Source organism: Citrus sinensis, chromosome 5, assembly GCF_022201045.2.
Source record: "Citrus sinensis cultivar Valencia sweet orange chromosome 5, DVS_A1.0, whole genome shotgun sequence".
NCBI lineage: Eukaryota > Viridiplantae > Streptophyta > Magnoliopsida > Sapindales > Rutaceae > Citrus > Citrus sinensis.
In genome coordinates, this window is record NC_068560.1 from 8,163,345 (window position 1) to 8,189,775 (window position 26,431).

At 34.8% G+C, this 26,431-nt stretch overlaps 1 protein-coding gene across 2 annotated transcripts; it reads right to left on the reverse strand.

The window, feature by feature from the left end:
• Positions 1 to 3,395: 3,395 nt before the first annotated feature.
• On the reverse strand, positions 3,396 to 25,136 carry LOC102612429 (UDP-glucose:glycoprotein glucosyltransferase). Of its 2 annotated transcripts, none has more exons than XM_052440871.1 (37): positions 24,811 to 25,136; positions 23,868 to 24,317; positions 23,603 to 23,756; positions 22,864 to 23,035; positions 22,282 to 22,355; positions 19,970 to 20,066; positions 19,783 to 19,895; positions 19,411 to 19,526; positions 18,489 to 18,546; positions 17,248 to 17,400; positions 17,064 to 17,154; positions 16,785 to 16,957; positions 16,448 to 16,516; positions 15,536 to 15,627; positions 15,258 to 15,420; positions 14,364 to 14,498; positions 14,066 to 14,171; positions 13,879 to 13,973; positions 13,658 to 13,770; positions 13,308 to 13,518; positions 13,012 to 13,080; positions 12,416 to 12,573; positions 11,957 to 12,058; positions 9,884 to 10,031; positions 8,562 to 8,618; positions 8,355 to 8,485; positions 8,102 to 8,190; positions 7,620 to 7,966; positions 7,418 to 7,501; positions 6,807 to 6,871; positions 5,721 to 5,823; positions 5,446 to 5,604; positions 5,188 to 5,328; positions 5,005 to 5,048; positions 4,806 to 4,920; positions 4,327 to 4,479; positions 3,396 to 4,084 (listed from the first exon to the last, which is right to left on the reverse strand). In XM_052440871.1, the coding sequence occupies exons 1-37, from the start codon at positions 24,969 to 24,971 to the stop codon at positions 3,905 to 3,907; spliced, it is 4,941 nt and encodes a 1,646-aa protein (XP_052296831.1). In that variant the 5' UTR covers positions 24,972 to 25,136; the 3' UTR covers positions 3,396 to 3,904. The 2 variants fall into 2 exon arrangements, with proteins under 2 accessions (XP_052296831.1, XP_006471024.2); XM_006470961.4 differs by having other exon boundaries at positions 16,785 to 16,949; positions 17,056 to 17,154.
• Between the last annotated feature and the right edge of the window lie 1,295 nt (positions 25,137 to 26,431).

A 26,431-nucleotide genomic window follows, 5' to 3' on the forward strand; every position in this document is an offset into this window, starting at 1 on the left:
TTTACCATGGCAGTACCTAAAACCTTTTAGGGTGAAGATGTTCTTACTGCCACTTATCTTATAAACGGGATGCCATCAAGGGTCTTAAATTTTAAAACTCCACTTGACACATTAAAAAATTCATATCCTTTATCAAAACTGTTTTGCCCTCTCTCACCCAAAGTTTTTGGTTGTGTAGCATTTGTCCATATTCATAACCAAAATCGAGGAAAACTAAATCTGAGAGCCCTTCGATGTGTCTTTTTAAATTTTCTCCTACCCAAAAAGGTTACAAGTGTTACTATCCTCCAACTTGAAATTTTTGTGTGTCAATGGACGTTACTTTTTTTTAGAATACATTTTTCTTTCCCAAAACTTCTCTTCAAGGGGAGACTAGACATGACAAAGATGAAGATCTGTTTTGGTCTACTCTAGATGTGGTTAATTCTAATACCCATAAGTCTTTATTTCCTAGCGTTTCAGAGGATTCTTCTCAGCCTATGGCTCCAAATGAGTCTTTATTTCCTAGTGTTCTAGAGGATTCTTCGCAGCCTATGGCTCCAAATATATACCTAAATGTCCCTGAACCTCAAGAACACATTTCCTCCGAGATGCCAAAATCTTCATCATCTAGTGTAGATCATCCTAATCCTAATAAATCCCAACCTTTGTCTTCACCAATTGAAACTCCATTTGAGTGTGTGCAAGATAGAGACTAGGAACTAAAGGTTTACTCAAGAAGGAACAAGATACAACCTCATCAACTCCAACAGTCATCTTTGCCGAGCGCTGAAAATTTGGAAAACAAAGGTAACTCTTTTGTACCTAACCTTCAAAAAAATCTTGATTCAGTTGAGTTTTCTGATCTTGATCTTCCAATTGCTCAAAGGAAAGGTGTTAGGTCTTGCACTTTGCATCTAATTTCAAACTTTGTTTCTTACCACAGGCTGTCCTCTTCTTTTAAAGCCTTTGTTACTGGTCTGTTATCTTCTGATTCTGTCCCAAGAAACATACATGAAGCTCTTATGATTCCAAAGTGAAGAGAAGTTGTTTATGAAGAAATGAGAGCATTACAAAAGAATGACGCATGGCAACTTGTGAACCATCCACTTGAAAAGAAACCAGTTGGATGCAAATGGGTTTTTATGACCAAACACAAAGCTGATGACACAGTAGAGAGATATAAAGCAAGACTTGTGGCAAAAGGATTCACGCAAACTTATGGAATCAACTACTAAGAAACCATTGCACCAGTAGCAAAGATGAACTCAATCAGAGTCCTCTTTTCTTTGGCAGTTAATCTCGACTGGGACTTAGAACAACTTGATGTGAAAAATGCGTTCCTCTATGGAGACCTAGAAGATGAAGTGTACATGGAGTTGCCTCCTAGATTTAAAGAAATTTTTGGCAAGAAGAAAGTATGCAAGTTAAAGAAGTCCTTGTACGGACTAAAACAGTCGCCCCGAGCCTGGTTTGAAAAGTTTACTAAAGCAATTCGACGCTATGATTATACTCAAAGTCAGGCAGATCACACAATGTTCTTCAAACACACTGGAGAAGAAAAAATTATTATTCTGATTGTTTATGTTGACGACATCATTGTTACTGAAAATGACTGTGATGAGATAAGAAGACTTAAAGAAATGTTGGCCAAAGAGTTTGAGATTAAAGATTTGGGGATTCTAAGATATTTCTTGGGAATTGAGGTTGCTAGATCAAGCAAAGGAATATTTGTTTCTCAAAGGAAGTACGTTCTCGATCTTCTTCAAGAAACAAGTATGCTAGGATGCAAACCAACATATACACCAATCGATCTTAACCACAACTTGAGAACAATTGTTGAAAGTAATGTAATTGATAGAGGTCAATACCAAAGATTGGTGGGTAAGCTGATTTATCTATCTCATACTAGACATGATATCGCATTTGTTGTTAGCGTAGTAAGTCAGTTTATGTATTCTCCTTGTGAAGTTCATATGGAAGTTGTTATGAAGATTCTACGGTATTTGAAACAGTCTCCTGGTAAAGGACTACTTTTTTCCAAGAATCATCATCTTCAAGTAGAAGCTTGTACAGATGCAGATTAGGCTGGCTCAATAAGTGATAGAAGATCAACATTTGGGTATTGTACATTTGTTGGAGGGAATTTGGTTACTTGGAAAAGTAAAAAACAACCTGTATTGGCCAGGTTAAGTGCAGAAGTTGAGTTTAGAGCAATGGCTCAAGGAATATGTGAGCTAATATGGTTGAAGATTTTCTTGATGGAATTACATATGGTTCAAAAGGAGACAATGAGACTTTACTACGACAACAAGGCTGCCATCAGTATTGGTCACAATCCTGTACAACATGACAAAACTAAACATATTGAAATGGATAGACATTTCATCAAAGAGAAGATTGAAAGTGGTCAAATTTGTATTCCCTATGCTGCCAGCAGAAAACAGCTAGCAGATGTTCTCACCAAAGGCCTACCAAGACCTAATTTTATTTCTTGTGTTAGCAAGCTGGGAATGATAGATATCTTTGAGCCAACTTGAGGGAGAGTGTGGAAAATATCTTTTAGTTAGCTGTAATTAGCATAATTATAGGAGTTTTAAACTAGCAAGATTAGAGGAATTAATTTAGGATTTATTTTAGGAAAGACTATCCTATAAATATGTAACTGTATTGATTAGAAAGAAATATAGTGAGAAAAATTATTGTTTTCCTCACTTAGTTTGATCTCATAAATTTAAGCAGCATCACCCATTTTGGATTAGGCTTTTTTGACAGCTTCTTATTTTTCCTTGGCTATGGTCGAAAACATGCATGTGTCACTGATCTTTGGGACCATCAAATCCACTTCCATTGCATAACCATAAAGTCTACTTCATCCCGGGCATCAAATATGGGATCTTTTGATTTGGGTCCGGTACAAGTAGGTGGCTAATTTTATTCTTTCGTTTCAGAAATGTTCCAACAAACTGAAACCACTTTCAATAATTTTTCCCATCCAATCTATTGTAGAGATGACAAAATTACCCCACCAACTCGCAAACCCACCTGCTGCGAGTAATTTTACAAGTTTTGAGCGGGTTTGATATTTCAAATTGAAACCCGTTGCAGGTTATAGATGGGTTTAGTATTGAAAAAAAATCCAATAAATACCCACATATTATTCGCCAATCCACATTCTTTATTTCTATTATTTATATTTTTAATGTTAATCATAAAATTATATAAAAATTTTAATCATAAGTATATGTAAGTTAGAGTTCTTTATTCCTTAACAAGAATTTAATCACACAAATGCTGTGCAACTAGACCAATTTTTTTCAATCTAGCCATATTGGATAAGGCAAAAGGTTCAAGTTTAAAAACACTGGCTCCAGCCAGAAATGCATAAACAAATGATATTAAATAAAAAAAAGGTATTTAAGATCTCAATTCTCAGGAATTATACTTATTCAATCATTTGCATAAAATGTTACAAATTGAGAAAATCTTTAACATTCTGTTCCACCGCATATGATTGTGGTAATATTAACTGGAGGGGGGAAAAGAATCTAAGTGAAATGGTACAGCTTCTCTCTTTAACTCTTAAGCATTTTTAGGAGACCTTCCTTGTATACAAATTGTAAGGGCTGATCAATTGTCTGAGTTGATATAAATAACTGACTTATAATTTCCCTAACTTAATCTTTGTAACTTTAGAAGCCATTCCAGCAGCAAGCAACCTACAAAAAAAAATTTGCTTGGAAAAGGCATACATCTTCAAGGGTTCTTGCAACTAGAAGTGCCGAGTCAGGAATCTCCTACACTGCATACTAGCCCAAGGTGACCAACTTGATGAATGTTGTATAAAGGGGAAACACATCAAATATCAGAAATCTCCACCAAAACTTCTGAAATAAACTAAAGTCGAATTGCCGGTATCTCAGTATCACAGCTCTGCCTTAGATTCCAGGTCTCCTTTGGATGAAGCATCGCTTCCTGAAGTTTGCATAGGACCAACAGGTGCTGGTGTCTCTAGGGTAACCACCTCTTCACCTAAGATTTTTGCAGTAAATTGCCTAGCCTCTGAGTCGAGATCCGGCCATTCAGAAACTATTCTTCTGGCACCCTGATAGAACAGCAGATGATTAGATATATGTGAGTTTGAGCATGTGTGTTCATGTCTGTGAATCAGCCTTGGTCAAGATCAGCATCCCATACATAAATTATGACCAATCATTTACCAAATGTCGTCATGTCAATACATCAGGTGTGATCTCAGCAACTCAAAGATTATTAGTCTCAGATTTCATATTGCATTTGAGAAAGACAAAAAGGTCCTAATACTAATATTTTTAAATTTATATTTACCTGAAGTTTGGGTTCCTTAGTCATTGGATTGTTGCAAAGATCAATAGTTTTTGCTTTAGATTTTGTGGCATTACCACACCATGACTCACACCATAGCCATTCCTGTGGAAGTGAAAAAATGGGCACTGTATGCTGGGCATAGTTTGGAAGATCCTGAAATACAATATATAGAACACATTAATTTGGAACAAAAGATAATACTGCAAAAGCAGAACCACGTGGTGGTAAAGGTCCCACTTCATAGCACATGCTTCGGCTTGAGGGGACTGGTCAGTCTGGCACAAAAAAATGGGATGGGTTCTTGAGAACTTGCAGGCCAAAAGCCCAGCTGAAATAAGGGCCAAGTCTAAATACTCAACAAACCAGAAATGCAGTGCTATTTCATTGTGAAGTGTCATACCAGAATTTTAAAGGCACAAAATGTTAAAACTGAATTTGAAAAAGATATGCCACATCATTAATATAACTGAGCAACTTACCTGATCGAGATTGGCAAGACTATTTGGATCCTTGCTAAGAGTTTCATAAAAAACTCTTAAATTATCTCCTGCTGCAGTCTCACGGAATCTTTTCAAGTCAACAACATATAAAGCGCTGCAGGAAGTACATCATAGTTCAAGCCAAAAGCTCTTTCAGGAGTTCAAGTAATTGGCAATTCAACTGATAATAGCCACCTACCTTATATGGTATGGTCTACCACGTAAATGATCTTTCCAGAAACCCTGTTCCATAACAAAAATTAAGGGAAAACATGAGCAGGCAAAGCTATATTTAGAGAATACAAGATATGAGAATCAGAGGCAAAAGGAAAACAGAAAAGCAAAATAAAATTAAACAAAAAAAAATACTAATGGTATTTACCTGTCTCCAAAATCGATACCCATCCATGTCCTTGTTGTTGTCACAAAAGGGAGTATATGCAAGAGGTCTTCCTTTTATATCCATGTCATAAAGTTCTCCCATGTCTGCCCTGACAACCTGATCCGCATCAACAAATATAACCTGCAGAAGTACACAATTGTAAAATTTAAGAACACATACCACATATTTTAGGTTACATTATAAACAAATAAAGCAAAAAACTTAGTCAAATGACCCCAATCCAAGAAACACAAATACCTTTTCCAATGAGAGGGGAAAGATGACATCAAGGAACAAAATCTTATAAGCCCATATTATTCGCTGCTTTTCTTTTTGCTTATGCAACCACGTAGGCCATTTATAGGTGATAAGTTCATACTCGAAACCATACTCTTGTGCCATATGTGGAATCACATCCTGAGGAAGTGTCAATAACCAGAATATATGCAAGTTAAGCAATCCAGTTATTCTGTTTGTTAGATCAATAATAAAGGTAAAAAAGTTAGCAAGAAAGCAGATAAGACATGTAAAACCTTGAACTGAGGGGAAAGATAGTTCTTTATAAACCAGAATTTCACCGGGCGACAGGTGTTCTTCAAGACACTTAGAATCATGATTTTGAGGAATCGCTCATATCTGCCATAATACATCATCAAACATAATTTTTTTTAGCAAAACCTGATTAAGAAAGAAAACAAAAGAATCCAAAATACAAAAGTATCTGAACAAATAATGCTGACAGGGCTGTATGGGATGGGATATGTGGATGGGTGCACTACACAATCCACGTATTCTTGGAGGATTTGTGTTGATTGCATGGACTTTTCCTTATTGTTAGACACATCCAACAAAAGAAATCCCTTCCTAAATGGAAATCTCACACTAGATATTCTTCGACTGGAAAGAAACACAAGAAACAGTTTTATCTACAGGCCAACTACTGTATATGGAAAACAGAAGATAGCACATTTCTAAAATAGTACACCATTTTCTTTCCAAAAAAGACCAGCTTGTCATGTTCTAACTCTGATGCCTAGCTAAGTTGTATGCAGTTGCATCTTCCTACACCAAGTTTAGCCCTTGACCAGCCTCATCATTACATGAAATTCAAGACAACCAAAGAACAAATCAAATCAAAATTGCAGGATGAGTGCAATTCAAAAGGAAGGTTATCTGTGCAACCACTGCACATATTTGTATTTCTTCACTTTGCTATGCGGTACTATTTGAAGACAAAGTAATATGACCGGAAAAAGTATGTAACTGTAAAAAATAGAAATAATTAACATTCAGCGGCTTTCGTTGCTGGCTTCCACCTTAATGAGGACAAAATAATAGACAGCAAAGCAAAATTTGAATTGAAGGTACCTCATTGTCACATTGAAACATGGAATATTATAATATAACTAGTCGCAGAAGGTACCTCATTGTCGCAGAAGGTTAGGTTACTTATGCATTTTGTAGCTTTTATCTATTACGATACAACAAATATGTAATGTGAAAATTGAACATGAACCACAAATACAAATAAAACCCACAAGAGAAAGTGCACAGTGAGACATTGTGCAAATAGAATGCTGACAGAGATAATAATTAGCAAGATAAAACAGTAGACTTACAGGTGTCCAGAAGCAATAGAAAATATATTAATTGTTTTCCCATGTCGTTCAACCTTCCCATGGTCCTGAGAGATGACATCAAGCATGAAACGTTGTTACTTTCCAATAATTGCATCATATGTTTAACCAATTTACACAATAATAGAGACACCCTAAATAATACAACTATATCTCCATGAAAGACTGAAAAACAATCTTGAGCAGAAGGTTATTTTTATGTAAAGTAATACAGAGCTTCTTTAAACAACATTTCCATAATCTTTAAAGTTAGGTTCATGCCCCTACACTATTTCTAGATTCAAAGAAATTTATGAAAAAATTTCAGAAATCAGCAACCTGCTTGGATGGAAAACTGAAGACATCTAAACCAAAAGTGAGGTCAAAGATAGTAGGGGGTGCAGGAAATGCATAGCAGTATACAAGAAAATACTTAATTCCTAAGATGTCACATGAAAGAGCAGAGAAACTTTGCAACAAATTATATGATTTCAACTGGAACCATTTCAATACACCAAAAGTTTGAGGGGTTTCAATTCAAGAAACAGATAGTTTCACATGTTTATGTCAGGAAAAGCCCAAAATGTGTATGTACAAATAAGGAGGGAACTCACAACTGCAGCTTTTTCCTTTTTAGATTGCTCACTACCACCAATAAAGCCAGAAGCCCATTTTAAGAAGTTAGAGTTCCAGTGTCCCTGTAAATATCAGCAATAACCATTTTAAGGCAACAGATCCCATCTTTTATCTGTCAAATCTTGTTATATATCTTGATATTTCTAAATTCTATTTCAGTCAAACATAACAAATACTCACTTCTGCTTGTGAATGGCTATCCTCATCAGAAGAAACCAACAATTTTTCATTCTCCTTGCCCTTTTTCTTCACTACTTCCATATGAACCACTTTACCCCGCAAGTCATTTATGGTAATACGTTTTGACAAAGATCTGTCTTCGTTTGCATTACCATCTTCCTTCAGGACATAAAGCTCAGAACTTCTTCCAGGAGCAAGTTGCAGGTACCAAACACCAGGAGAGACTTTCATCTGCCAATAACCCAAATTGGCCATGACAAGAGTATCAACCAAGTGAGGTGTACTCTTAGTTCCAAGAATCAGCTGAAGTCCCCGAGGAGGCTCATGATCTTTCTCTGAACAGTGACCTAAATACGAAGGCAAGTCATTGAACAACCACAACAGTAAAGGTAAAATGCATTACTTGGTAACTGTGAGATCGCCGAATGTAGAACTGGTGAATGCCCCAAATTTCATGCTATTCCCAAGAAAAATAAACTCACCAGTAAGGACGAGGGCTTCAAGCTCAAAAACTGCTTGCAATGTCCTTGTGTCACCCAACTTCTCAAGCAAAATATTATCCAGATCATGACTAAGATAGTAAGAACAAACAAAACATATAGTACATTAGGCAAATAAAATGATGTTTCACAGAAAATAAACGAGTCTCTCCATCTGTGCAGAACAAGTACAAAAAAGTAAGTAGTGTCAAAACAAAATTAAAAATCAGAATGTTACAAAGAGGGAGAAACATACACCGCAATAACAGGCTCAACAAGCCAAGGCTCAGGTACATCAAGATTCATGGTGAGGGTTTTCGACAATGGCATGTTAGCAAAAAAAGCTTTAGGGCCACTTATCGAGTAATCGGTATTGCTGAAATCATCCTGCAAAGTGATAACACAACTAAGAAACCAGATATGGGAACTCAAATCTTGGGTTTTCTCCAAATCAGAGATATACCATGGTCGGAACAACATATCTGTAGTAATTCTTCAGAGGAATGTCAACAAGGGAACTCTGCAAAAAACAGAAGCATATTATAGCCTAAAACCACAGAATTATATGAAAGGCTATTATAGATAGCATGCACTAGAAGAAAGAAAATATGCAACATACTTTTACAATAGCAATTGTCCCATAAATCTCATAACACGAACATAAATTACAAAGCCATCTACCAAAACTGGGGTGTGCTCACATTTACAAATCTTGAGAATGAGTTGACCTGCTCCCCTAAATGTTTTCAAATCTCAGTCTAAACTAAAGAACAAGAACTGATCCAGGAAACTAACAATGTTGAACACAAATGGAACAGAATTCCTGTCGACATCCAGGAAGACTGTAGTCAAAATTGAAAGCCAGGCGACATGACAGCTCACACAATTGGGTGAACATCCAGATTAAATGTGATGTATAACAATTCTTAGGCAGAGAGCACTATATCATTAATAATCAGTAGATTAGTTCAAGCTTCTACGCAGGTTTGATTTTATTACAAACCACATGTAACAGAAACTTCTAAAACAAATACAAGGCAATAAATTAAACCAAATTTAGAAAAGATTAGCATGGTTCGTTCTGGAAAGATATCGAACGGACAAGTAATATAATTTATAAGAATCTCAATAAATCTTAATATTCTGAAAAGAATGTGCAGATAATGAAATAATCTGCATTGTTTTGCACAATTTCTTTTGTTTTTCTTTTAACGGCAAAAAGTGAGATATTTAGCTGAAATCTCACTTATGAGACTGTTAGAACGATCCTCTAATTCGAAAAGGCCAAAAATAGATGCAAGAGTTTTGCACATAAGAAGCAATAAGATATAGTTTTTCACATGCAAGATGGCGGAAAGGAGAAACAAAAATTCAGCTGTCGAAGAACTTCAGCGGGGTGCCTTGCTGAGCTTTCTACATAAGGCGAAAGTAAAACTAGCATCTTTTACCAAAGGTGTCACTTGTATACTAACGGTGTCAATTGTAACATATGGATAGGTGTCAGTTTGTGAACATTATACATCTCAGACCTTACAACCCACACACTGAAAAATTCACATATACATCTCAATTTTTTCTTCTTTCTTCAAATGCAAAGAAACTGCAAGGGCACATGCAGAAATACCTCGTCCTTTTAAACATCAACCTAAATATGAATAGCTCTTGGTGTTGGATCAATGATAATGAAGATTATATCATAAAGAAACATAACAGCTCTCTTGTTTCTATTTCACGGGCAATATAGACTATAAGTACAAAGTTGGTTATATATAAAATTTGACTAACCATTGGATTCAGAACAATCCGCATGCTTGGCTGAGCATATCTCTGCAGAACTCGAAGAAGTGAAGAAAGCTTTTGGCCAGTTGGACTTAGAGGATCAATCACAGCATCAATGTGAATTGTAGAATTTTCACTATTGAAAACAACGGCACTGCACAAATAATTAATTAGAGAAGAATGAAAAGTAAGATCATGGTTTAAAAATTAAGAATCAATAGAAACTTAATATAAGATCCCCAGAAAGGAGATTATGATTTATATGAGACAAAACTAACAGTTAGTCAAACACTTTGACCCCAAAGCTTAGCTGCAAGGTAAGAGCACAACATTGGTATCAAGTCAAGTCTATCAGGCCCTCCTCATATGCAATGTGAATCCCACAAGAATAGACCTGGATGGATGTGGATTAGGTGAGGCACTAGCTAAGGTACGGTGAGGATCTGAGGTTTGAACACATGATCTTGGCTTTGATACCATGTAGCGAAACCCCTTAACCCAAAAGCTTAAGCCATGAAGGGCATAACATTGGTATTACGTCAAGTCTAAAAATAATTAAATTAGCTTATATGCACTAACACTTATACTGACACACATATAAGATGAAAACAATATAAAAAAAAATTCTACTTGTATTTTCTTTCAGAGAGATCAATTGACAATATCAGCCTTTACTTGTCACAAGACAACTGAAAAAAGAAGTGGCATTCTTCAGTCTTCAAATTAATATCTAAATAAAAGGTCAATGGATCTGAAAGCAGAAAGTAATGGATTAGCAACATATTGTGAATTTATGGCATGAATTCATGACCAAACATTATTTTCAAAATTCTTTATTCTCAGAATTGAATTAGATTTTACAAGATGCAAGAAAAGTTGTAATGAGCATTATTGCCATGGAGTCTGTTTGTTGAATATTGAATTTGATTATAAGATGCAAGATGCTTAACCCAAATTATTATGTAGCAAAATAAAATTTGAATTTAGATATGAAGCCTTAATGTGAAACCATTCCTTGAGAAATGATTTCCAAACTAGCAATATTTGAAGAAAATACAAGTAGGTAGCATCTTTTATTTTTTATTTTTTACTTTTTTTTTCCTGCTTTTTTGAGTTTATCATGAATCATACATAATATTCAGAAGTCAGGGCATTATCAGCAGCATGCAGGCTGGAAAAATTTACCAACTAATCAGAGTAATGAAATTATGTGTGGTCACTAATAAACCAACCTCGCTGGTATAATCGAGAAACACTTTCTATTGTACTTCCTGGCAGCAGCAACAATAATACAACAATTTATGGAATATGAAGTATATCTGGACTGAAATTTGCTTCAGATCATTAGTTTTTGCATTGTCATCAAGTATTCAGTCGCGACATAGATTACTTCAGGCAGCTAGTATTTCTTGGGTGATGCCAGCTTCTAGTAATTCTCCACGTTCAGAGTTTGTTCATGTTTTGGAAAAGGTGAAAAAGCTAGAGTGTTGTGGAAATGTTCAGTTCTGGCCATTTTTAGGGAAATTTGGTTCGAAAGAAATATAACGTTTTTTGAAGATTCTGAGGAAAACATCTTTTTGTGGGAAAGAGTGAGATTACTAGCTTTTCTTTGGGCCTTAGTAACCGAGGAATTTCAAGATCCTTCTTTTTTCTTCATTCATCTAAACTGGGAAGGGGTGTTGGCTTAAATCTACGTTTTTGGGTTTGTTTTTGTTGTGAGATCTTATAGTCATATAGATCCTAGTCTACATAAAAAATTCAATCAGTATTCTATTGTATAGATCGTTTTGTTGACACCTTTTTCAATTTTTGTACATGTTTTTCTTCTTAATACAAGTTTCTTTGCTTCCTAGCAAAAAAAAAAAAAAAAAAAAACCGAACTTGCTTAAAATAGAACTACGGAAAGTTTTATATTCTAAATCCATAGTCTTATCGGAAAGTGAATTAAAACTAAAACTGTGGAACATTTTATATTCCAAGTCCATGGTTTAAATGACAGTGAATTAAAGAAACAGAGGAAGGAAAAACTTAAGATTAAGCTTAAATTCGGTGTGAATAATTGCATTGAGAAGCCCATACCTATATTCTGCACTCAAAATCTCGAAACGTGCGCTTTCAGAACTTCGATCCCGCATTGCCATTGAAGATGTCACAAACAGGATAATATCACTAACAAATTTGCTGCAAGATGCATTTACCAAATCAGCAGCCTCCAAAAATTTGTTTTTAAACATACTGACATTTACATAATACTTTATGAAGGAATACAATCAACATCTGCTTCCTAATCAGATTACCAACTGAATAACCTATCTGCAGTCAATATTCAGAATCGAAAAATGATTCACAAATCTTTAGTAGGTGGTGAGAGCCATAATTAAAGATGTAAATTCTAAGAAAACACTCATTACAACTCCTAGAATTTTTATGGCTGCAAAATATTTTGCCCTTTGCCCTTTGCCCTCTCATAATTGATACATGGAAGCAACAAGAGAATAAAGAGAGATAACAGCAACAAGGAGTAGAAAACCAACAAACCTTGTTAGCATGTCAGGATCTATATCCGGATAGGTCTCCTGCCAGTTTACTTCCTCAATAATTTCCCAAATGTGTTTTATTCTGTGCTTGAATTCCACTGACTCCAAAAGACTCAGATCATGACTCAGAAATGTGCTTTCATCAATAGGAAATGTCACCTATCAAACATTAAAGCTGATAAGATTAATAAACTGGCAACATCATTAAATAAGAGTGATGCTACAAATTCCCAGCTTTATCCCAAAATTTTAATCCCAAATTCAGTGGCATGTGATGTGTCATTCATCAAGTGGATAACAAATTCTCCAAAGTTCTTAGTGAATTTACTAAGCATCTCACATACTTGATGAATAACACACTATTTTGGAGAGAGATTTTGAAAAAAAATTTGAGATGTCAAGGATACTCTTAAAATAGATGCAAATATGATGAACAATAAAAGCCAAAATTATTTGCAGGAACAGGAAATGAGATATCAACCCAATCAGTTGGACTTCTAAATTACCCAACAGACAAAAGTGAACATTAAAATAATTTTCAGCACAAAAAATAAATACTAGAAGAAAGAGAGGGATATATATATATATATGTCTCACCCTCCCATTTGTAATGACTGCATTTGCACCAGATTCAACCCCAAGCTGCCTATGCAAAAACTGTACCACCTGCACTTATTTAATAGCTTTTCATTAACGAGAAATTTCAATATTAATCAAGCACATGAATCTCAAAGAACCAGGAAGAAACTTACAGTGCAAGAGAAAATAAAGCAATCAAAAGCAAAAGCCTCAGCAGATACAAGTCAATCAATGATTTTCATGAATATAAAAGGATTTTTTCCCCCTCAAAAACAAATATTTTAAAGGCCTATGGACAATTTCTAATTATATACCTTATTCAACTGTTTTCTCACTTTCCCTTTCGAATATTCAGGAAGAGAGGCTCTGTAAACCTTGGAAGATAAGCCATTTGCCTCAGCAAACTCACAGACTTTATCAATAAATGCTTGAGTACTGTCAGCAGTTGCTGAAGATGCCAGAAGATACGTACGCTCATAAAATGAGCATAATTGATCCAAAAATTCTAGCACCTTCTTCTTATGACTGCATAATACATAAAATAAGCGATCACATAATTCACATTGAAGACATATTATCAGAAACCTTGAAGGAAAACATAGTAGAGTGTTTACAATAATTTAGGAAATATATAGCATATAATGCCTTCAAAAACTTCACAAACCTATATGTGGATGCAGTTATCTCAAAAGCCTTAACAAAAATGATACTTGGTAAATCAGCTTCCCGACTGGCGCTAAATAGCACACCTAGACGTGCACCTTTGGACCCTCCAATCTGGATGACAACACATTATTAGAATATCCATATTGACAGAGATGATCAACAATAAATTTGATATGGCATGGCACTAAAATCAAGTATGCGTTGGAGGATTTGAATAACCAGAAAACGGATTCCTTCATGAAGCAACTTCATCCCCTTCTTTGATGTGACATCAACAGCCAGAAGATGTGTCACGGGCTTCACATCGTCCACAGCTGAGACAGTTCGATCAAAGAAACCACACATCATCATACAGATATCAAGAAAATGCAACATTGGAGCTAATAGTTATGACATAAAGTCTTACTCTCTGGAGAATGCAAGTAGTTAATATCTTTTAACTCGGTCTCCCTTCCAAGAAATGATGAAGCCAGAGAAATAAACTTAGGTTTAACCTTGGCGTCAGTGATTATCTACATACAACACAACTTTTGTTTCATAAGGAACATGTAACAATGTTCATTGTATACGCATTATATAAAGTAAAGAGCTATTTTGTGACTGTCTGTGCATGCGTAAACACAAGAGAGAGATATGACAAACTCCAATATATCGTAGAAAAATATTACGTAATTGAGAAAAGAATCTCAGAGTTGACTCTTTACCTGTGGATTATAGCGATTGATACCACTTTCTGATAGGACTTTCTCCAAAACATCAGTATAAGAATTTATATTCCCATAATAAACTTGTTCCTGTATTCTTTGAAGCTCATCATTCATGGCATTAAGAAGGGCCTCCTGATAAAAGCAACCCAAAATTATTATGGAGATCGTAAAGATCTTAAAGACTAAATTCAACAATGGTGCAACACTTATGTCTGCCCCCTTTTTTTGGAGAAAACCTATCTCTGACTTTTGGAATACACACTGAAAGTAATACAAAAATCTCAGTAAGAGGAACTCTTAGCAAAACAGCAGGTGCCAGTTGGTTCAACGGTTAGAATCTCTTGAGTTTGTATGATGGAATTTTCAAATCATACTCACTTGTGTTGGGGAAGTTTGGTTTACATCTATGTAATATTTATTAATACAAAAATGCTATGCTTGCTCAGTTAGGATTCTTAGTTTGTATCCCAACTAACGCGTCACCTCAATTATTGTCACGTGTATACCATTATTTGATTTTATTACTAATCATTGTCACAAACCAATCAAAGAATGATACCTACGATCCCACATCAATTGGGATAGAAACCAAGTATCCCAACTGAGTAAGCAACTAATGATAGCGTTATTATTACTAATAAATTTATAAATAAGTAAACGACCCTCTCAGCGAAAACTATTAGAATGGAAAACATTATGAAATCAGAAAGTTAATAACACATTCATGACATTTGTGAAACAATCAACTCCAATCTAATGGACATAACAGACATTGGAAACAAATAAAGTTATAAAGCAAAGTAATTTTTTTTTTTTTTTTTTGAGAAGCAAGAAAATATTTTAGTTCCACGGATGTCCACTGAAAAGCACAAATGTAGTAGGCGGCAATACCTCAGAAGATTCAGATACAAGACCATTCATCAAGAGGCAACACTTCAGTTTGGTCAGCCCCAGCTTGAAAACAAACATGGAACTCTCTTGAGATTGGTCCATGAAAGTTTTTTCCTTTTCCAGCTTTAGTAACATATCTTGGGGTGGAGTTTTAGCCTTTGGCCTACAAAACAGAAAGAAAAAAAATATTTCATCTAGGTTAAATAAATATTGCAAAGAATCTTAAAGCTTATATAAGGATGTGAAAAGAATACAAAAAATATCTCCTGAAAACTTACAAGATGGTTTCTACAAAAGCTCCCTCAACATGATGTATTTCAAGAGCATCATCATCAGCAGAATCTGCCGACTCCATTCGTAACCTATTTACCTGTCAAGTTTGGAAATAACTTGAAACTCTGTCATACAATTGTTTTCTCGAGCAACTAAAGGCTAGGAAAAGCACAGCAGTAAGATGATGCAAAATAACAGAGGAATTTCAAACTAACAAAGCATAAGAGACAACTTATCACTTATAACTTTCAAGTTCGCACTCTCTATATTTCCTCACAGACCAAGGCACACTCCTGTCCCTCCGACCATTAACTTCCAGATATAAACTAACATATTGTATAGGGCCTTGTTAGCCTTCATACATCAAGATGGTTGGTTTAACATACCAATGAAAAAGATTATCATAAGCGTAGACAGAATTTGTCACTTAATTCATAATGGCTTTCTTCACATTACAATTAGTACATTGGCCTCCTGAGGAACCTAGTAGTTTTTAGGTAGCTTCATTTGGCTAGCCACCCAGAGTTCAAATCCTAGAGAGGTAGGGGGTTAAGAATTGACTCATTTTCCCTTTACATAGACGAAGTTTCCATCGACAAATATCCATAGGCAAGCAATAAAAATTATTAGAATAAGATCAATAATATAACAAGAATAGCAATAATACAATGGCAATGATGATAACACCAAAAGAATGACCAAAAATCTGGGGGGGGGGGGGGGGGAGGAGAATAAGAGAACTAGTTTTCCAGCTTAAAATCACATCGTTGAGGTCAGAAAAGAGGCCACAAACACAAGCCAGGCATGCACAAGTTAAATATAACTACAGACAATCAATAGAATGAAAATGACCAATATTACACCTTGATAATTCCAATTTACATAAACCCAAGAATATAAAAGAAACAAACTCATACATTGCTCAAAAACTGGAAAGCTGTTTGAGTCCCATGGCTTTCCTTAATAAAAAGGAAAAGGCGTATAATCTGCAAAACCAATAACAAAGACATTATTCATTAGTCTTACCCCACCACTCCCAAAAAAAAAAAACTCTTATCAATTAGAAACATAGTTAGCAAAGAAGAATAGTTCTAAGATTATATATAGGCAAAATGAATTATTGAAAAAATTAATTGAATGAAAAACACATCTAATGAACAGACAGCAGAGGAACCAATATTGCTGGCAATAGCACAACTCTTAAAGTAAGATTAAGACAAGAAAAAACAATAAATGACTATACAAAGAAAATACCAAACTGGATATATCTTCATTGACTGGACTGTCGTCCTCTGCAACAGGGGAATGGAGCTCACCACCATTTATTTCAATACTCTTGATGAACTTAGAAGAATAGAGTATTACCCCAAATCTTAAGGGGAAGTGGTTTTCATACAATGACATTATCATGTCGATAACCTGCACAACTCCAGAGATAGATTATGACGAAAACTTTTTGAAGTATAATCCTAAAGAAAGGTTGGAAAAAGAAAAACAAAATCAGTACAACAGATATAAAACATGCCTCAAGACCACAGACTGTAGCTGGATCAAGAACATAAACTGCATGAAACAGGTTCTTCCGGATATAACGTAGTTGTCCAGGGAAGACAGGCATCAAAATCTACAGAATAATTTGTTAGAATTAATTCTCCAGGAATCCATGTATACTGAAACAAATTTAACTACGGAAACAGAGACTGAACAGAAGACCTACCTCATTTATATTGCTTCGCCAGCGCTTATACATTGCATCTTCTTCCAAGTTATTGAGATATTGAACATGAGTTGAACGAAAATCAACACGGAACATACTGGACTCAGCCGGAGGTACAGTTGATAGGAGTTTCTGTGTAATGGTACGTGGAATCTGATTGTTGGAAAGGGGGAAAAATTCAAAAATCCCAATCAAAATGGTGTAACAGTAGATAGAAGCTGCCTTGAGAATTTCAAAAAGTTCACCTTCAAAAGCTCAGCATAGACATATATACGAGAACACATTGCAAGCAAGTTCAGAAATAAAACATATACAACTACAGAACACGTCATTAGGAAGATTTGGTTGACACAAAAAGAAAAAAGTCATCAAGTGGAAATCAGGATATTATTAAAGGATGATCATTTCTTACCAAATATTTAACAAAAAATTTAATAGAGCCTACAAGAGATGAATCACACATACACTACCTCAGTATGTATTAGAGCAAAATGTTAGAAAAATGAGACATTGAAATTGCAGTCATATTAGCAAAAACAAGATGACCACACAAAGCTGCAACTTCAGCAAAGATGCAACTCAATGATGTCTCACGATTACGTGCAAAAAGTTTAGGAAACTTGTCCTATCGATGTTAAAAACGAAGACTGCATGCTAAAAGCATTACATCTAACAGAAGTGCATAAAATGTGCATGAATCAAAAATAAACTTTTTGAAAATATGTAACATACTGCTGCAGTCATAACGTAAACAAGATGACCATAGAAAGATGCAACCTCAGCAAGGATGCACCTCAAATGATGTCGCGAGATTATGCGCAAGAAGTAAAGGAAACTTGTCCTATTGATGTTAAAACCAACCAAGTCAGACTCTACACTAATGCATTATCATCTAAGGGAAGTGCATAAAATGTGCATCCATTCAACCATGACTAGAAGAATTGAGAATGGAACAAACAATGAAACTATTTTCCTTCATTTCACTGCTTCAGCTATTTACTGTTTATAAGCTAATAAGAAGCTAGTGCGTAAAGGGTTTTTGCTCAAAAAATACTAGAAGTAGGCTTGAGAAAGTTGCCTGATTAGTAACAATTAGAGACATTTTTTAAAATGATGCATCTATGTTATTTAAAGGGGACTCCTCTAACAGGCCAAGGTGAATAATTCAGCTACACTAATTTGTTCAAGCATATTGTTCCAGATTACTAAATTAGGAGAGACAGAGAATCAGCATGCATAACCTTCAACTTTGAAAATTGATCGGCCAAGGATAACTCTTGATGAACCAAGTCAATCAACCTATACAAAAAGGAATAGATTAAAAACAAAACCTAAAATCATAAGGAAAAGCACAAAATTATAATGAAGACAACAAAATGTATTTCAAAAAACCGGACCTTGCACATAAACAGCAAACAGACCAATCCTGAGAGAACTTCAAGAAAAGAAAAGCTTAATAACGAATTGGCCTCAATCTAAGAGTGATTTCTTTTATCTGAATCAGTAATCCCATCCATTGGATAATTTGCATTATGGGACTCTAGTCAGAATTTTTTAAGTCAAAAACTTAACCCACTAAAACAATTGCCTAATTACTTATTTTATTCAGGCAGCTTTGTTCGTATTTCATACTTTCAATTCCTGAAAATTTGACTGCCAGATATCATCACAATGCAACTCTGATCCTTGTTTTTCACAAGGCGAAAATTTTGAAAAGCATAAGATTGCAGAAAACGTCAGGTACAATTATTGGCAAGAAAATATAATAAGAAACAGAGGAACTAATGAAACCATGAGAGTTGATCGTATCAACTAGACAATGATGGGCTATGCTTAATTTTCCTTTTCTAAAAGAGTCTCTTATAAGCACAACTAGGATGAAGTATAGTATCAAAGAACTTTAGCTTCCTTTGTAGGATCCAACAATCATACAAGAAACAGATGTGATATGGTCTTGTCAAAAACAATAGCATGATATAGTATCATGCAATTTTATTTAACAAGATATCATGTACTAGTATGAGTCTCCCTCAAAACTTAAATCAACAACGTTACTTTCAAGAGTAAATGGACCACAAAAAGAGGCTCCAAAAAATTAAGAATATGTAAGATCTTCAGCTTGAAAAGAGAAAAAAGAAATTAGAAGGATAAGAAAAGCACTACAGGTAAAGGTCAATGTCTTCGATATTGATTAAAGCACCATTGAGAGCCATTAAGGACTTCCCAGGAGGCATATATCGCTGGTTTGCAACTATTTCATCCTTGATTGAATCATTGAGCTGCAACATGAAAACAAATTCCATAATTTAGGTATCGAGCAAATACTTCACATGTCTTAACTGTAATTCCACATTCAGATATAACTTGTGTACTGCCCCCAAGGGCGAGGCCGAGTGGTTATAAAACAGCTTTACTTAGCTGGCCACCCGGCTTCGAATCTTGGGGGAGGTAAGGGCTAGAAAATGAATTTGGACTTTCCTCAATCCCTTTAAAAATATATATATATAACTTCTGTATCCACAACATAAAAAATACCTTCATACGAGACAAAGAAGAAACCACACTTGGAAAATTTTGGCTAATTTCTTGCATTGACTGCAAAGGGTCAGATGCATGAACTATTCTCTGAGCAGTTTGATGCCCTAAATCTGTTGAAATGAAAGCATCAGACAAATTGCAGTGCCTGAAATTAATATTGAGAGTAAAAAGGACTTATTTATACCCTTTAATTCCCAAACTTCGAGCGTTTCTGATGTTGTCGAAGACAACAAGTAATCCCTGAAAGACATTATCTCAGATGTAAGATCAGGTTTGCGTTCCTACAAAGATATTGAGAAGAAATCGTTAGCTTTATTGTAAACAGGTGCAAATTTTGCACTAGAGAAATTCATCTCAATTATAACCCCATAACAATCACCACACTGTAGTTTCGCCTAACAGACACCATTAGCAACAACAGTCAGTCAAAAGCAACCGAGGAGAGGCAATATATCAGAAATTACAAGTCTTTATAGTTCTCCCAACTGATTTATTAATCAGTCTTCACTGTACATAGTCATCTACTCATTAATGCAATCACTATCCACTACATCTACTTTGTATTAATATTCGTGTATTTTTTATAGCCTCACTAATTCTAACAGTTCCTCGTTCAAATTTTTGTCTTGATGGCACAGCACTTTGTAATAAAAGCATCAATAGCATGAAATTTCCTAGTTTTGAAGCCTATGTCTAGAAGTGGTAGTTCAACAGCTGGATCTGAGGGTACTAGGACAAAGGCCTAAAACTTTATATCTGATTTAGATCAGTTTTCTGCAACTTCAAGCAATCCAGCTCAGAACAATGAGCTACGAAGCTCCATATTCGAACTCTAAGACAGAGACAAAGAAAGATGATGCACAAATTTGAAATTCTATTCACCAAGCCTCTTATTAAGTTAGCGTTAAAAACATTGATTTGTAAGGAGATAGCGGCAGATCCTTAAACTTAACAGGCTATGAATCATGAGAGCGCACCAGACAAAAAAGAGTACCACAATTTTACAGCAAAGAAAATTTTCAAATACGCACAACAAAATTGAAGCCCAAGTCAAATTATTAAACTCTGGTTAAAGCCTAAATCCATACAAACAGTGGTCTGAGCTTCATTCTGCATGATTGTCCTGTGTCAACTGAATCATGAATGTATACTCCATCAATCTTGAAATAATTTTCTCAAGTTTGAGCTATTTTATCCTGTAGTACCAAAGGTTACCATCACCCAACAACTTTTGTTATACCTTAATATCACCCAGCTACAGTATGTTTTAAATCACTACAATTATCCACAACAACTTCGGAAAGGTATCAACTAGACACACTTTCGTTAACAATCATTAGTGTCCTTTTGCAACTTTATGTTATAACCAACAGCATATTCCTTAAAAAACACTAGCAATTGCTAATGTAATTGTAGATTTGCACTGGTTGATTCATTTCCAAAGTAGTTATAGTTAATAAGCTCAACTCTCTAAGACCAGTTGAAGTAGACAGATATTAATGCATAATAAAAGTAGCTAGAAGATAATGATCCAAAACCTTAACTCTGAAGCTATAAACACCTAAAATCACACCTAAAATAAAATTTAAGGGGAAAAAAAATCAAACAGATAGAAAAATCTGAGTTTTGTGTCAAAATTTTAAACAGCCAAACTTTATAAAGATTCTCTATGGTGGGTTGAACATTCGCATTTCAGAGCCTTTTTTCATCTTTTATCACATAATGCAAGAGAATAATTTGTATAAGCTGACTTAATTTTTGTTTATTGGGCAAAGAAAAGGGAAACAAAGTAGTTGACTTCTCTTCTTTGGACAAGAAAAATTCACAATTTGGCTGGGAACTGAAAATTCACAATTTGGGTGGGAACTAAGAGGTAGAGGGAGCATATCCAGGAAAATATGATAAGCTGAATTCAACAAGCTTTCCTTTTCTCTTGGAAAAAATTTTTGAGACTTGAAAGGTAGGGATAAGGCTTCTGTCTTATGGGATTGCGCAGTTATGGCTATATTTTGGGTCCTATGGATCGAAAGAAACTTAAGAATTTTTGAGAACAAAGTGATGGAGGATTACATGTTTCGTTGGGACACAGTTAAATTCTGGGCTTCTCTATGGGCTTCTATCTCTCCGAAGTCTAAAGATTTCTCTTTCTTCTTTATTTTCATTAATGGGGAAGCAGCTATGGTGTAAGTTCATTACTTAGAATTTTCATCTTCTAAGATTTACAGTTCTTGGGCTTGGGGATTTTTGACTTTTGTCTTTATGGACTTCTTGTCCCTCCTGTGTGTACATTTCCTACATCTAATATAGTTATTTTGGTTCTTGTCCCTCCTCTGTCTTTCTTCTAGAATTTAACCAAATCTTTTAACATTTTTTCTACAACTAACTAAAGCCAAAATTGAAGACAAAAATTGAAAACAGAAATACAAAATACAATGGAAAAAATGAAAATATAAGACAATAATCTGAGAAAGTACACTGAATGGTAAGAATACAAACCAGAAGTTTAGAAAATACGAAGCCTCTAACTTCTTGGCTAAGATCTTCAGTCCGAGGATCTTCAAGAGTAACACCTGCAACTCAAACCTCACACTTTTACGAATTGGAAAGTAAATCCTCGATGAACGATGGTAAGAACCAACAATACATTGAGCCAAGAACAATTATTCTGTCACAGCAGTAAGAAGCCTTTCATGTCTAAGCTAGGAAATAATGTCCCGAAGTCAATGATTCATCAGCAACAATTCCTTTTAAGATATGTGGACTTGAAATAATGATACTCAAGAAATTCCAACAGTGTTATCAAACAACAATAAAGAAATACCAAGTATAAATACAACTTATAAAACATAAAGCACAACTAAGAATGGAGAAGATTAATAATGGATGAAGTAAACAGCAATGCTAGACAATCATGCAATAAACTAACAGACACAAGACTGACAGAATATATCCATACAATGACTTAAATAACAGTGCACACCAGTACGAGTTTGCTTCAATACTAAATTAAGTTGGCCTTTCTAGGTTTTTGCTTAAATCAGAATAAAGAATGATATTGCATGACTCATATATTCTAACCTTCTTTTATCATACTGTCGTCTATAGCCTTATATTCCATATTCTTCAAAGCGAGCTCGACGCCATATCCACCCAGGTTTAAGGAATCTTTCGCACCAACAGCACCACAATTGCCAACATTTGCTTCACAGCCAGAAGGTAATACTGGTCTAACAACATACATAACTTTCCCCTGGAATTTAGCAGTACCACAAAGAAAACTTTTTGTCAAAATGAAGTAAATCATATATCAAATTCAAATAGACAAAGTAAATAAAACATATTGCATTCAACTAAAATGAGGTGATTTTGAAGACTCTAGAATCATCTGAGAACTACCATCCATTCATCTGTGACATACATTGTTCCTTTTCGTAAGAAACTTAAGTTTTCAAGACCAAAACATCAGCAATATCAGCTGTGTACAATCGGATTAACACTAAAATATCGCTTAACAAATGAAAAGAGAATCCCCAAGTCATCCCAAATGATGATGGGTCAAAACTTTCCCATACTCATAGATGTGATGACAGAAACCATTTACGATTGCCTTCTCATTCAATACAGGAGCATCCTCAGATAGAAGATTTTACAAAATCACAATTATTAACCTTAATTAACTTCATAATAAACAAGTCCATGAATTTCTTGAAGAAACAGTCCATTTCATATAGCAACAAAACTAACACCAGAAATCAATTATATCAATGTCCAAAAAAATATGACAATAAAAAGAATCTTTAAAGAATATGCAGCGGACCTCTTTGGCAGCTTGAACTAAGTTGATGTGAAACTCCTTAAAGCAATCAGATCCAAGAGCTCCATAAAGAATAGCAGTACGACTTGAAATACTTGACTCGGCATGAATGTGATCAAAATCAAATAATTCAGGCTGCTGAAATGACTCCCCAGTCCTGCTCTCCAAGCAATAAACAAATTAATGAATAAAATGTAGTATATTACAGTTATCAGAATTATTACAAAATTGAAATGTGATTACAAGAAATTAATAGAGCAGTAATTACAGTTCAGAGGGGCTGCGAAGCCACATTAACAGTTCTGAAACCTCAAGGAACAGTGCCCCACCAGTATCCACCCAACAGCATTTTCCACCAGGGCTCTTTGGATTTACACCAACAAGCAGCGAATCTGATTTTTTAGTTTCCAATTTTTCATTTGCTTCTGAAGCTCCTCCCACCTCATTTTTCAAATTACTATCATCAAAAGGTGGAAATGAAGAAAGAGACTCCTCTGCTAACTGGCGGTAAAGCACCAATCTTGGGGATGCTGATCTTAGCGTCAGAGAGAATTCAAATAGTGATGTCAACGATTCACTTAAAAGAGAGCTACCATGTCTCACAATTCTTTTTAAGCAATCTTTGGCTGTGCGGGAATCAGCATCATTCTCCTCAGAATGAAGCCATTTTTCAATGAACTCCCAAAAAAGATCTTTCCTTTCGCTAGCCAGCAATTCACTACACCAAATTGAAACAGAAAGAAGTTACAATAGAATTTGAAACTTGTTGTGCTTCAGGAACAATTTCAGAATACACCATGAAAGGCCACAAAACATGGTCAAAACCAAAAGATTCACTAAAGATCATAGAGTGTATCTACCAAAGTACCAATAGCTATTCAAATGTTTCGAGAACATTTCCAATGAATCAACATTTTAATGTAATACAACACGAAAATAAATTACCATTTCATAGAAACTACACTCTCTTTGCAAACAATACTACAATGTAACACAACGCGGAGATAAATAATACCCATTTCATTGAAACTAAACTCTCATAAACTGATTCAACAATCACTTTGGTTAACTAAAACAACAAAACCAAAAACAACCATTTAAGAATTCATCAAAAACAAATTCAAACAATCGCTTCAATCATTAAATGAAAAGGAAAAACAAAATCAAACTTCCAATTATAAATAAATGAATATAAGAGAACAAAAACATACCCAGCTTCTAAAAGCAATGGAGTGCCGGACCATTTGGCCCGAACAGCGACCTGAACATTCTTCGGTTTTTGAATTTGCGCACAAACTGAAGCAAACCCACAAAGGCTTACGCAGACAAGAATGATCAAAACGCAAAACCCAGATCTAAAACGATACTCCATTTGCCCTGAAACCGTAAAGCAAGTCGGAAGCTTTCACGCTTTTGCCGATTCGAAAAGATCCAACACTGAATGAAACTGAACGCTCAAGACCGAAAGTAAGTGAACAGAGTGGGGTTTTTGGGCTGAAGCGATCACTAAAGACGTAGACCAAGACTTTTGCCACGAGTAGAGACTGGAGTGATGGATTAAATTGTATTTTTGTAGTCAAAGGAAGGGGGTTTTAGTAAATTGAATGTATACATGATGAAAATATCACTTATCCCTCATAAGGTTTACTTGAAATACACTTAAATGCTTAAAAGGTTAAATATCACTCACAAACCACCCCTCTCATCTCTCCTATAGTTCTGCTACTAATTTTAGCATATATATGTTTTTGGTTTGGATATGCAAATAGAAAACCTTGTTGTCAGGGATGCAACAGAAGGAGCGGTCTTAGTACGTAATTTTAAAGGTTTGATTGTAAATTCATTGGTAGTAGCTTAGTGAGGACAATATTATAAGGTGTGGATTTTTATTTAGGTTATCAATTTTTTTTGTTTAATTATTTAAAAGTAGAGGGAAAAAAAAAAAGATTGCATGCTGTTGACTTAGGCGTGGGCTAAATTGAATTCACTTGATTTAACTAAATAATTTGGGTTTGAATGACTATTTTTTCAGTTAGATGAATCTATAAAATAAATAAGAAAGTAGAATTGGGATCCCAACTGAATTTTAAGAGCCCAAGTGGTAGGGTCAGAATTAGAATTTTTGTGCCATTAGGACCAAAATGAATAGAAATGAAAATGGGATAAAATACAAATAGATGAACTTATAAGCGGTCAACATTAATTTTACATAGAAAAGGCTAAATTTCATTACATAGAAAAGGCTAAATTTAAGAGAATACTCCTAGCTTTTCTTTTAAAAAAAAATAATAAATAAAATAGTGTAATGATATAATCACAAATTTTTGTACAATTTTATTTTGTATAAACTGATATGACATTAATTCATTGTTGAATTAAATATTTTTTGGCTCGCATGATTTATTTCTATTATTTATATTTTCATTTAATCAATGAATTAATGTCACATCAGTTAGTACAAGATAAATTTATATAAGAATTTGTCGTTGTATCATCACTCAAATAAATAACCTAGGCCAGAAGCCCATAACCTAGTCCAGCCTTGGCCGCCTAGATTTTGTCTCGAGATGTTAATCGGGATTAATTTCATGTCGAATTGTGACTAATTTTTAATCAATTCTAAAAATATGGACCAATTACCGTTCAATTCGGTACGAGATCCCGAGTCCTGATCAAAAGTATGTGATTTCTGCCGAATTTTCTTATGGTGAAAGTGAGTGTAATTAACTTTTCTATTCACTGTCTCATCCTCCTTGACTAAATGATGAGGTCTTGGGCTTACGTACTAAGAGGAAGGGCATAATCAGAAAAAAATATTAATAGTATTCTAAA